We start from the raw sequence: 13,093 nt of genomic DNA on the forward strand, positions 1-13,093 counted from the left end.
ATTTTCCTGTTACTTCTTTTTCTTTACATCGTGTCTTTTTGTTACTTTTTGTCTGAACAAATCATGTTTTTTGTTTTTGGTTTTTTTTTTTATCTCAGTGCTTTAAAGAGTTTTTTGATACTTTAATTTTTTGAATACTTTCTAACTTTGGTACATTTCCCCATTCCCTTTTTTCTCTCTCACCATGTACCTTTCTCTTCAAATTCATGGTTTCTTTTTAATATTCTTTACATATATGTATATACATTTCTAAATGTGTATTATATACCTTAAATAAATGCAACCTGTTTGGCCGGTATGATGTTACTTGTGTGTGTATGTTTTCAGGCCCAGGGAAGAGCACACTAATTAATGCTTGCTTTCTTTTTTTTAACTAACTAACTAATTAACTAGTGTTGCTTCCCAGTATCAGCCTCCTTTTCTCCTAGTTACCTCTCACATATATTCTCCCCACTCCCTCCTTCCCTTCTCCTCTAAGAAGGACCTCCCCTCATTTACTTTTTCTTATCAAGTCACTGAGGGCTGGCTAGGTGCATCCTCTCCCTCTGAGGCCAGACAAGAGCCCAGTTAGGGGAACTGGATCCACAGGTAGGCAACAGATTAAGGGACAGCCAGTTGTTGGGGAACCTGCAGAAAGACCAAGTTGCTTAATGCTACATATGTGCAGAGGGCCTAGTCCAGCCCATTTTTGCTCTTTGGTGGTTCAGTCTCTGGGGTCCAAGTTAGTCGACTGTGATGGTCTTCCTGTGGAGTTCTTGTCCCCTTTGGTTCCCCTCAATTCTTCCCCCAACTCTTCCACAAGATTTCCCGAGCTCCATTTAATGTTTGGCTGTAGATCTCTGGATTTGTTTTCACTGGCTGCTGGGTAGAGCCTCTCAGAGGACAGTTATGCTAGGTTCTTGTCTGCAAGCATAACAGTATTATTAATAGTGTCAGGAACTGGTTCTTTCCCATGGGGTAGGTCTCAACTTGTGGCAGTCATTGGTCAGCCATTCTCTCCATCTCTGCTCTGTCTCTGTCCCTGCACATCTTGTAGGGAAGACATATTTTGGGTAAGAGGTTTTATGGGTAGGTTGCATGTCCTAATCCCTCCACTGGGAATCCTGCCTTGCTACAGAAAGTGGCTACTTCAGGATCTTTCAGCTAGAGTCACCCCCATAGACACCCTGGAGCTCCCCTCCCCTCTGCCCATGACCAAATGCTTGCTTTCTTAAAAGCTATGTTAGGTTTTTCAGGAAATCTTTAGGACTCAGCATATTTTCATTCTTAAGGCTGCAAGTTATTACGGCAAGACAGTATGAGCATTATTATTAGCAGGGGTGGGGGGGGGGTCGGGTCATAAGGCAATCTGGGGAAAATCAGGCACAAGCTTCCAGAGTGCCTTCCTATAGTCCCACAGGATACACTTGATTGTCACAGGAAAAGCTGTGATGGCACATATGAAATGTCACTAACCATTGAAGCTTGTTTGAGACTCAGTGCTTCCTTGCTTAATAGATGCCCACATTCCAGGCTTAGAAGGAAAGCAGGGTGGTGCACTGTAGAATCCACCTACTTTTATCTGAACCTCAAATTCACTAATTCTTGGTGCTTAGTACTCATTCTTGTGTTTGAGTGTTTTATATTTTGTTGAGGCTTTGTTAGGTGGTGACATTGATATCTTTTAAGTGGTAAGATAGACTTCTGTACCCAGTGTTAGGGATAATTTGTATGTTCGTGAATGCAATGTAGTTTGTTTTCATATTTGTTACCTACACTTTAAACATTTTATATTTATGGATGTGGGAAGAGGTGTGCATGTGTGGTATGTGCATGTGTGTACCCTTCTATAGCAGGCCTCTGTGGAAGTCAGAGACTGTGAAATTGGTTCTCCTCTCCACCATGTCATCTCTGAAGTTTGGCTCAGACCGTTAGGCTTGGTGGCAAGTAGCTTTACCCACCAGGGCTCATGTTGCCGATCCCATGCACAGTTTTATATCTGATTAGTATCTGGAAAGTATACCACTGAACTGTGAGCTCTGTGTACTTCTGTGGGGATTCTGTCCATAACACTTGGTAGGGTTCTCGATTATTCATTCATGTTAATGTGTATATACAATTGTGCATTTAATCAACACAAAAACTTGATATAAATAAAACTTAATACTAGATTATTGTCTTGAAAGCACTAGTTCTTTCTCTGGTGCTTATGAGATGGTTGTTGCTTATTTATATATCCCTGCTTCCTTTTATCTACCGCACACTTAAAATCAGAAGTACAAGACCAAAAGGAAGAAGTCAGAAGTGGGTTCCACACAAAAGTGTGGTTAAAAATTATTCATTTGATTGAAAATTGCTTGGTTGTCACTGAAATATTGTGGAATACAAATTTTGTTATGGATAAAACTTAGTTTTTAACTAATTTTATTATTTAAAAACAACAATACTGTGACAAAATATGTTGACAAGCAGCTTAAGGAAGCAAAGGCTTGCTTTGGCTCTTAAGTCCTGGGTACAGACCGCCATAGGGAAGTCATGGCAGCAGGGCCTCAGGGAAGCTTGTCACATGCAGTCAGGAAGCAGAGATGGTGCTGTTCTCAGCTACTTTCTTACACTTGGAACCATAGCCCACCCAGTGGATGGTACCACAGACATTAGTTCCCACTTGACCTCACCAAATCTAGATGACTCCTCATAGATATGCCTATAAACCTGTCTCCATGGTGAGTAAGTCTGCAGCCTGTCAAAATGACAGTACTAACCCTCTCAGGCACCGAAGGAAGTGTCTTGTAATTACCATGAACCCCTAGGCCGTTTGCCTCTGGTAGATGTAGTGCCGACTTGTGAACCATACATAGCCTTTCTCTGCCTCGGTATCTGGAAGTCTTGGGAGTCTGGAAAGACTGGGTAAATAATCCAGTTTCTCTTTCTGCTAAACTTCCAAAGCTTTCTCATGTAGAGTGTGCACAACACAACTGGGACAGGACGAATGTCCTTTCAAATCTAGGAAGTGGCTTTTTGTGCTTTTGTTATAAACTGGCCACATGGAAAGAACCCCTTGTTTTACTGTAAAATAAGTTAGATCAGATACCATGCAAAATTCCTTACTGATATTTGCAGTTTGCTTTTTTTTTTTTTTTGGAAACTGAAATTTATTTAGGCATATCATGAACTGTTCTAAGTTTTGGGACAAATTAAGAACCTATGTAGTAGGAAAATACAGAAATGATGTCAGAGGTAAATGAGGAATGTCTGTAGTTCAAAAGCATAAGGTGAAATAATTTCAATAGTTTAAAGACTTTTGGTAATTGCTTTTCAATTTTCCAGTTAGCATTTATGAAGTGGAAGCCTTAAGTGTTAGCTCATGACTAAACATTTATACTCTGAAGGATTTATAATTAAGGAATGAAAGAGTTAATGTCTAGGTTTTATACATTTATTTTCCTAATTAAATTTACCATAGTAAGGAATCTATTTCATTATTTCATAAATAAATATTATTACCACTTACTCTTTTTAAAAAAGATTTATTTACTTTATGTATATGAGTACACCATAGCTGTCTTCAGACACCAGAAAAGGGCATCAGATCCCATTATAGATGTTTATGAGCCACTGTGTGGTTGCTGGGAATTGAACTCAGTACCTCTAGCAGAGCAGTCAGTGCTCTTAACTGCATAGCCATCTCTAAAGCACCTGCAGTTTACTCTGATACAGCTCTCTTCCTCAGCCATCCTTCCCTTTCTGATTGGTTCTTTTCCTTTCTCTATCAGTCCCCTTGTCTTTCTTGTCACAAGTATCACATGACTGTCTCATTTCCTCTTTGTTTAAATCTTTTTGTCTGCAGTCTTCTTTCTACTTTCCCGGTGTGTGTGTGTGTGTGTGTGTGTGTGTGTGTGTGTGTGTGTGTGTGTGTGTGTGTGTGCGTGTGCGTGCGCGCATGCTTGGTGTAAGGTTATCACTGTGCGAGTTTGTGAGTCTCTGCTCTACCTCATTGCTCTAACTCACATGCTGTCCTGCTGCTAGTGTGTTCGTATGAGACCCTCTGATGTCAGATAGTGTGATGCCTCCAGGGTTGCTCTTGTTGTCTTATTTTTCATGGGATTTTTAGCATTGTTTCTGCAGTTGTGTACAAATACCACTTACATTTGATGGACAAAGCTTTGAAGATAGTCTTCAGTACCAGCCGTTTCATAATATTAAGTCTGCCAATCCATGAGCTTGGGAGGCCTCACAATTTAAGCACTTAAGTTTCTTTCTCACTTTGAGATTTTCATTGTAAAGGTCCTTCATTCTTTGGGTAGGACTGTTGTGGGTGTTTTATGGTTTAGGAACGTCTTTCCTGGATGATTTGCCTGTTACTGGCTTGACGTTTGGACTTTTCCACTACACTGCTGCGGGGTGGCTCTTCTGTGCCCATGTCTATTTGTGGTTCTTCTGTGTCTGTTTTATATCAACACTTCTACCCATATATTCTTGGGTCATATTCTTGGGTGTGATTTCTTGTTAGATTTGATCTTGCTTTAGTTATTGTTTGTTTGTAAATGCCTGACTACTATTGTCTGGACTTTATTACACTTTTTCTTATAATTAATCTTGGGTTGACAGGTTCACTGTGTTTATTGTTTTTTTTTTTTTTTTCTCATCATCTCATTGTCCTTGCTGGCATTTTTTCTCTATAGTGTTAAATTTCTCCTAAACATTGTTGATCTTTTCATCTAGTTTGCTAATTTTCTTGACTAGGTGGTACCTTTATTTTTTTCATCTACTTCAGGCCTCTCTGTGGTCATTTTTTTTTAATGATTGTTAATTAAAATTTTTTTTTAGCAGTTTCATTCTTATTTTCTCCCTCCCTCCCTCCTTGCCCCCCTCTTACTCTCAGGCACACGGTGCAGTCTAGTTACTCTTTTATCCCTTTCCATCCTGTCAAACCCAGGGTAGTCTCTTTCCAAGCTTCATGTCTTTTTGTTTTGTTAACCACTGAGTTTAACTAGGGCCACGTGTGTGATCATGGGCTGCTCATGCTTGGCTCTTCCCTGGCCAAGTGTGGGGAGGCCCAGACGAGATAGTCCATGTTGCTGTTGAGTTCATGACGACAGTGGCTGTGCCATGCCGTCGAGATGATGTTTTTCAGCCCTTTTCACTCCCTTTGACTCTTGCATTTTTTGCAGCTCTCTTCAGCAGTGCTGCTTAAACATTCAAGAGAAGAATACATGTTTCCTGGTTAGGGCCGAGTACTCACTCAGCTGCCGCTTCCTCTCAGCCCTTCAGGGGCCCATGAGCTGAGCATCACTGTTGTTCACTGGAGAGAGGCTGTCTGATTAACTGCCCATAGCAATTGATATGTGTCTAAACATAAGACAGTTTAATGCTATGCCAGCATAGCTAATACAATAGCAGAAAGCGCCCCCACCCACCACGGAATGTGATATTCCAGACATGAGTCTTTGAGCAGCTTATCGTGCTGTCTGTTGATTTCCATGAGGAGCAGATGTTGACTGGACTCAGTTATAGGATCTTCCCAGCCATGCCTCTGATGCATAAGTAGGCTCATCTAATCTGGATAGGCAGGATTACATTCTTAGGATTCATAAGCACATATGACCATTGGTGCCTCTTCTCTACCATCAGCCTGTATAACATCTTGCAACATTATGAAAGCCGGCCAGGAAGGAAGAAGTACTGAATGCTGATCTTTAGTTTCTCTGTATCTTACATCCAAGGTATGTTGTATCATCAGCAGTAGGACTTACCATCTAGTTCTGGTGGGCAACCAGAACTAGGGAAATGCCAGCCAACCTGTATTGTTTGGGGTACATGCAGGGCTGTCTTATGGAGGTATGCCGCATTCATCAGTATTAACCCACAGCTCCTAGGAACAGGGTTTTCAAGCTACGCAGTTTCATCTTTTAAAGTCTTTTTTTTTAAATTGTATTTTTTTAAACTGGGTTATAATGAACATGCAGGATCTGTTTTCTAAGGAAGAAATAAAGCACAGAGGTAAATGGGTGGAAGGTAGAGAGGAGCTGGGGTAGGGGAACCAGATCAGAATATACTTTTATGAAGAAAATTTTTCAGTAACTGTTGGGCCATTTATAGGAACACCTTGAAAATGTTCATATAAGAATCCAGTAAAACTTTCATGTACAAAACTCACATGCAGAAAACTACTAAAGCCCGGATAAAAGCGAAGAGCTAAACAAATGAAATGGTTTTACATTCGTGGATTGAAGGCACGATGTCTTTAGGATGTTCTTTCTTCACAGATTAGCATATATATGCAGTGCAGCTCCAATGAAGGCTTCGTCTTGTTAGATACTGACAAGTGATTTCCATGTTTGTATAGTTTTGTTTTGTAGATTGCCATTTTCGAGTTGAAGAACCTGCTTATTAATAATTAATAAAACTTCTTTCATTGTGAAGTAATATTTTACTGTGTAATGTATTGCAAGTTGTTTACATGTTGATGAGCAAGGGGGCTGTTTCCAGTTTGAGTCTGTTTGCATCAAGTTACTGTGTCCATTTAGTCAGGGGCTCGTCCAAGAGTGTCTTAAAGAGCACAACTTATTGAAGCTTACTGGATAATCTTGTGACATAGCCAAGAAATTATTATTACCTAGCCAAGATCACTTTTGCAGTTCTATTTGAATTTTACAAACATCTTGTCCATTCCTTCTAAAATCCCAATAAGATTTTTGATTGCATTAAGTGTACAAATCAATTTAGAGAGATATAATGCCTTATTTATTGTCCAGTCTGTCTCACGGATAGAGCCCATCTCTATTTAGATCTTTACATTCCTCTTAGCATTTGCTTTTAGTTTCAGTTGTGCAGAGCTTTCACATTTTTGCTCAGATTTTTCCCCATTTCTTTTGGTCCTAGCACTAGAATTTAAATACCAGGAGTATTTAAAATGTTTATTTTCGGACTTTTCATTGTTAGTGTGTAGGAATTCAGTCAGTTATGCATATTGTTCCCTATGAAATTGGCATCTCAAACATAAGACATCTAAAAGTGCATTTTGGAACTCAGTCTTCTTTCTCTGTGAAGAATTATACTTCCTAGTTCTCTTTGATAGATGGATGTCCTGTCATTCGGCATGTGCTGACCAGAAGCCATGGAGTAACTTTGCCTTATCTGCTTCTTTTACACTCTTGCTCATCTCTGCTGGAAATCCCTACCCCATGGTTTCCCTTCTCTCCCAAGACAAAAGCCAGCTGATTTGGTCCCTGCTCCCTTGTGTCTTCTCTCTCCTTCTGTCACCCCCGCACTCATTGTACCCCAGTGAGCCGGAATTGTTCTTTGAAAGTCCTTGCTACAGTCTCCTGGTAAGAAGACCTCCATTTATCACTCTTGTATCTGTCACACCTGCCTACAGTGAACCTTCTTACCATGTTTCCTTTTCCTCCGTGTCTATGCTGAATGTTATTTCCTTAATTATGTCTGAATTGGAGTAGACTCGCTAAAGTCTGGCATCTCTGCTCGAGCAGAGTTCCGACCGTCTAGAGTGTGTTGGGCATAAAGTACATGTTTCACACCTAACTGATGAATGAAAGAATGCTGGCTTCTCTCAACTTTTATGTGACAGTTTCTCCTAAGAGTATAGATTATAACCCCAGAGTTTGCCTTTTCTAGTGATGGCATGAGAAAGATTCATATTTGAAGAACATTTGAGTTTATAGCGTATAAATTGTGATTTATTTTATGTTACTATTCTAATATTTCTGTTTAAGTAGTCGAGGATCTTAAAAAGCCCCTTTTCCTTAGGTCTTTGAATATGATATGACATATTTATCATTTTAAAAGAATTCGGAGTATTTATTCAAAGTGTGTTTCTTAAAGTCTGGAGTTGATAAGGCATATCAATTTCAGAAAAGCTCTTAAAGTTATTGTAAATTACTGGAATTTGTAGTAGACTTTATTCTTTCATGATATTTAGAGTTATTTAATTTGGACAGAGACTAAAATAAGAACATTTTATTTATAGACTATTTTTAAATACTTACTTTATAAATATTGACATTTAAAAGAAATTGATACCTGAAATGTGTAAATTAGTTGTAGGTGAGAAGTTAAAAAAATAAGTTATGGTACAAGATAGTATTTAAGTAGATAGAATCGTTTATGAAAAATTCTTTTACTTGTCGAAGCAAAGGGTGAAGAAGAGAACCGCCGTCTTAGTACTTCCACCCGGCACTGTAGTGTACTCTTCAGTACATGCGTTTGAAAAACTAATCCATACTAGTCACGGTATGTGGTATTCCATTTTCTCTTCAGCTGTAGGTTCCCAGATGCCTCGTCTTCTGGGGACACGAGTACCGCCTCTGATTGGAAGGTGCGTTTGTAGTACTTTCACCGATGAAGAGGTGCTCTCGTGTCTGAGATAATGACACATTCAAGTTAGCTAGGTAGATAATGGCACACAGCTTAACGGGTAAGCACGTGGAGATGCAGAGCCGAAGTAGGTGCCTCAGCGTGGGCTTTCTGCCAGAAGCTAGCACTCTACGTAGGAACCATTGCCGACGGCTCATGGCTCCTCAGACTCCTCAGATTCTGAACTTAATGTATTGGTCCACTTTAAGCAGTTGAGGTATTTCATAATAAGCATTTGCGCATCTCAAGGACCCCTTTGTTTTTTAGTTAAACCTGGCTTCACGTGAGAAAGAAGGGACAGAAAATGGGCTTACTGTGCAGCAGGAGCAGCCCCCAGAAAACAGGGTCTTCTGATAAGGAGTTTGGCTTAAGAATTGTAACAGGGTAACAGAAAATCTGTTCCCCTACAGTTTCCAGGTTCCAAATGGGAAAAGCTTATTCAGAAGTGGTTTATAACCTGTGGGTTTATAGAAATGGAAACATGTTTAAGTCTTGTCTGGAAGGAAGCAAAAACCCTGTTCACAAAAGAAAAGAATTGTAATTTTAAACCGGTGGAGTGTGAGGACAACTGAAGCCTCGTTGCTTGATGGGCGGTGGGTGCAAAGCCTTGCATTAAGGTTTAGAAACACCACAGTTGGTCTGTTATGTGTGCACCCCTGTTCATTTCCTCACGATAGTCAAACTATGTTATCTCCTGTGCTTGTAGTCTGTAATGTGTTTGACTTCTTCTTGGCCAGTGACCCACTGACAAAACTGATACAAGTAGAAGTTTAAAATTGCATTTGCTTGAGGATTACTTTTTCTTACCAAGTCTATTACAGTATGTCAGACTTCTTGGTATCTTTTTTTTTAATCTTTATTGTCAAGCTGAGAACTATTTAAATACTCTTTTAAAAACATTTTGAACGAATGGATTAGTTGTTTTCTCTTAGCCTTCCACATTCCTCCCTCCAGGCTTACTACTGTACAAATACTCTTTCAGCAATGGTGACCCAGCAGGCTTTAGTTCTTGTGGGTCATTAGGATGTCCAGTTAGAAGTAGTTGGATCTGTCTGTGTTGGTCAGCTTCAGCTGCTGTAACATGTAAGATAGACCGAGTGGAGTGTTTCTTACCGCTGAAAGCCTGGGATGTCCCAAGACGCACGTGCCAGAACGCTGCCGTGTGTGAGTCAGTCAGGTTACCTTCCAGTACCGTGCATGCCAGCCCATGGAGGTGAGCGCACTCGCTGAGATGTGTAGCTGTGCTCCTCAGCAGTAGAGCCTTACCATCAGGCCGGTAATTGATTTATTGGATAGTAAGTCTAACTTCTCCCACAGTCAGTTTATACAAGTTGTATCAATCATAGCACATAGCTATGATTTATGTATTTCGTTATGTGAGCAGTTAAACTATTTGTTCTCTAACTCTGTTGCTTCGTCTTGATTTTTCTTTCAAGTGATCGGGTATTCACACAGTAACTCTGTGCTTTATAAATATGTTTTTGTTTTCCCTTTTCCTGACTTATTGTACTGGTTTGAATTAACATGGGGACAGTGACAGCAGCCATCTTTTTTTTTTTTTTTTTAAGATTTATTTATTTATTTATTATTATATATGAGTACACTGCAGCTGTCTTCAGACACACCAGAAGAGGGCATCAGATCCCATTACAGATGGTTGTGAGCCACCATGTGATTGCTGGACAGCAGCCATCTTTAAGGACTTCATTTCTTTGTATAATTTCAGTGTGATGATGGTGACTGTTTTGCAAAGTCTGTCTTGTTATTGAGAGACCTTGTTTCCTCATATGGCAGCCTTTGCTTTGATAAAATGCAGGTTGTAAGAGTTAATGGGATGGGGGCTTGTATCCACTTTCTCCTCAATGTTGGGACCCCACATGCAAACCCAAATCTATGCAGGCCCTGTGCATGCTGCCACAGTCTGAGTTCACATATATTTAGTCATGCTGTTTCTAGAAGGCCTTGTTTTCTTGGTGTCCTTTATCCCCTCTTCCTTAGGGTTCTCTGATCACAGAGGGGAAGGAATTAATGGAGACCCTTTTAGGAATGAATGTTCCAAGATTTCGGTATTCCCTCTCTGTGGCAGTTGTGGCTGTCTGTATCTGTTTCCATCTGTTGTTCCCTTTTCTGATGATGGCTGAGCAAGACCCTGATCCCTGAGTATAGTGGAATGTCCTTCGGAGCTATTTGATTGCTATGTTCCCTCAGCAGAGCAGTTGTATTTGGTTTTACCCAGGTCCCTGGCCTATCTCGTATCCACTTCATGGCCATCTGAGCAGTGTTGGGGATAGATTCTGTCTCAGAGTGGTCCTAAAACAGAACCAGATATTGGTTGGTGACTTCTATTACACTAGTGCATCCTGCAGGCAGGGCATCGTTGTAGATCAGAGGTTTTGTAGTAGAGTTGGTGTTTACCTTTCTCCTTTGGTAGCTCGCAGAGTACCTTCCAGCACCGTGAATGTCAGCCAGTAGAGGTGAAGGTGTTCACCAAGTTGTGTAACTGTGGTCCTCAGCACTAGAACCTTACCATCATGCTAGTAACTCCATTAGATATAACCCCTTCCCAGAGCTGGAAACTTGGCTTGGTGATGAGGAATTTCTAGTTAGGGTTCTGTTTTCTCATTATTTAGCAGTTCCACTTAGATCACCTCCAATTATGTATGTCTATATTTTAGGAAGCTTCTGCTGCATTAGATTTCCACATGACTCCTTGAGTGGTCCTTCCCTTTCTCATCCTCCTCTGCCTCCCCCTCTCCCCATCTGATCATTCTGTCCTATTTCCCAATAAAAATCATAAGACTTTTTCATGAGTTTGGCCATAATTTCTGGCTTAATGCCTGACTCCTCTTCTTGCTAAAATATCTTAGAATACTGCATATTATACAGCTTGAGTTAGTTATATCAACATTTGGAATGGATAATGGTAATAGAAGGGCTTGATAATGAACTATGGTATAAATATTCAAGGCTGTTAAATATACTGTTATAAATGATCAGTACCTTCATTTTTCCATCTAATTAATTTTTTACAATATTATCTCTACTGTTTAAAACTTTTCTCTAGGACTGTTTGAAGAATGCTATATGTGGTGGCACCAACCTATAAATCAGCACTGTGGGGCTGTGAGAGGAGAGTCAGGAGGTTGACGGCCAGCTTTTCTGTATAGCCAGACTCTGTCAAACCAACAAAAACAATGTTTGAGTAAAAGGAATGCATTTAAAAATTATTTTCATTCCTTCTGAGTGAAAGAAACTCATTTTAAAATGTTAGACATAAAGCTAAGTGTTAAAGATGTTTTTACAGGTTATGGTTATGGCTTCACAGTCTTTGTCAGGTCCCATGTGTTATGAGCACTGTAAAGGCAGTGTGTCTGTCGTACTGAACAGTGTGGTTAGTGTTGGTCTCCTTTAGGATGATCATGGTTGTCTATGGCTTTTAGGAAAGAACAATGGACAAGTTTGCTGTCGTTTCAATTTAAACTCGATTGTGGTAGTTTTCTTCACTCAGCTGAAGTAATCAATTTTATATCAATGTAACATTTTTTCATCAGTGTTTTCTGGAAGTTGGTCTATTTTGAAGATTAGGGTTTTTTTTTTTTTTTTTTGCTTTTTTGTTTTTTTTTTTAAGAGAATTGTAATATGGAAGGATTCCACAGGAAAGTACTTGGGTCATATTTGATTTCAAAGATCCTATACAAATAAGTATTAAAACTTCCTTAAAACTTGATAATTTTGAAATAACACCCACGCTCCTTAGGTTCTGTGGACCAGGGTATCTAGCCATGGTTCAAAGGTATCCTGCTTTATTTAGCTTCTCATAATGCTGCAGTCAAGGTGTCAGCTAGGTCTGAAATCTCATTGCTGGGGGAGAATCTGCTCCAAGCTTGTTAGCAGTGGAGTTCACTCACTACGAGCTCATTGCTGAATGATTTGATAGTCACTTTGGATGTGAATCTTAACTGAACTCAGATCCCATCACTTTTTCAATCTCTTATTGTTCAGGGGTGTGTGTGTGTGTGTGTGTGTGTGTGTGTGTGTGTGTGTGTGTGTGTGTGTGAGTGTGTGATGGGTGAGATATGCAAATGTGTGTAGAAAAGAGGGAGAGGTGAGTTCTAAGATAACATAAATGTCCCACGGTCACACTGTGCTCTGTGTTCCCTGCAGGTGCCTTAGCTGGATCAATTATTGTGGAGCCGCATGTCACAGCAGTGTGGGGAAAGAATGTGTCCTTGAAGTGTTTAATTGAAGTGAATGAGACTATCACACAGATCTCATGGGAGAAGATACACGGCAAGAGCACACAGACCGTTGCGGTGCATCATCCTCAGTATGGATTCTCTGTTCAGGGAGAGTATCAGGGAAGAATCTTGTTTAAAAACTATTCACTTAATGATGCAACAATTACTCTGCATAACATAGGCTTCTCAGATTCTGGAAAATACATATGCAAAGCTGTCACATTCCCACTTGGAAATGCCCAGTCCTCTACAACTGTGACTGTGCTAGGTAAGCATACATGCCTTGGGTTGGGTTAGTATGATAAATATTAAAACAAAAGATGTTTTCAAGAATATAAAGTGAGGATTTCTGTAAATTTGGTTTAAATTAAATATGCATTTTCTAATTCTGTCCTTTTTTTTTTTAGTTTGAATTTTTTTTAATCTTTATTAACTTGGGTATTTCTTATTTACATTTCGATTGTTATTCCCCTTCCCGGTTTCCGGGCCAACATCCCCCCCAA

At 39.8% G+C, this 13,093-nt stretch overlaps 1 protein-coding gene across 31 annotated transcripts in view; it reads left to right on the forward strand.

Annotated features, from left to right (window-relative positions):
- Positions 1–13,093, forward strand: part of Nectin3 (nectin cell adhesion molecule 3) — a 107,663-nt gene that overhangs the window by 18,135 nt on the left and 76,435 nt on the right. For 27 of the 31 annotated variants that reach the window (XR_015632682.1, XR_015632685.1, XR_015632689.1 and 24 more), the window contains exon 2: positions 12,517–12,858. Coding sequence is in view for 6 of the 31 variants with exons in the window: in XM_087575854.1 (XP_087431980.1) it covers positions 12,517–12,858 (342 nt within the window). In the remaining 25 variants the exon portion in view is untranslated. Of the gene's footprint in view, positions 1–5,615; positions 5,703–12,516; positions 12,859–13,093 lie in introns of those variants that run through there. The other 4 variants (XR_015632688.1, XR_015632687.1, XR_015632691.1 and 1 more) reach the window with 1 other exon arrangement.

This window comes from Rattus norvegicus, chromosome 11, assembly GCF_021556685.1.
Source record: "Rattus norvegicus strain SHRSP/BbbUtx chromosome 11, alternate assembly SHRSP_T2T, whole genome shotgun sequence".
In the NCBI taxonomy this organism is placed as follows: domain Eukaryota; kingdom Metazoa; phylum Chordata; class Mammalia; order Rodentia; family Muridae; genus Rattus; species Rattus norvegicus.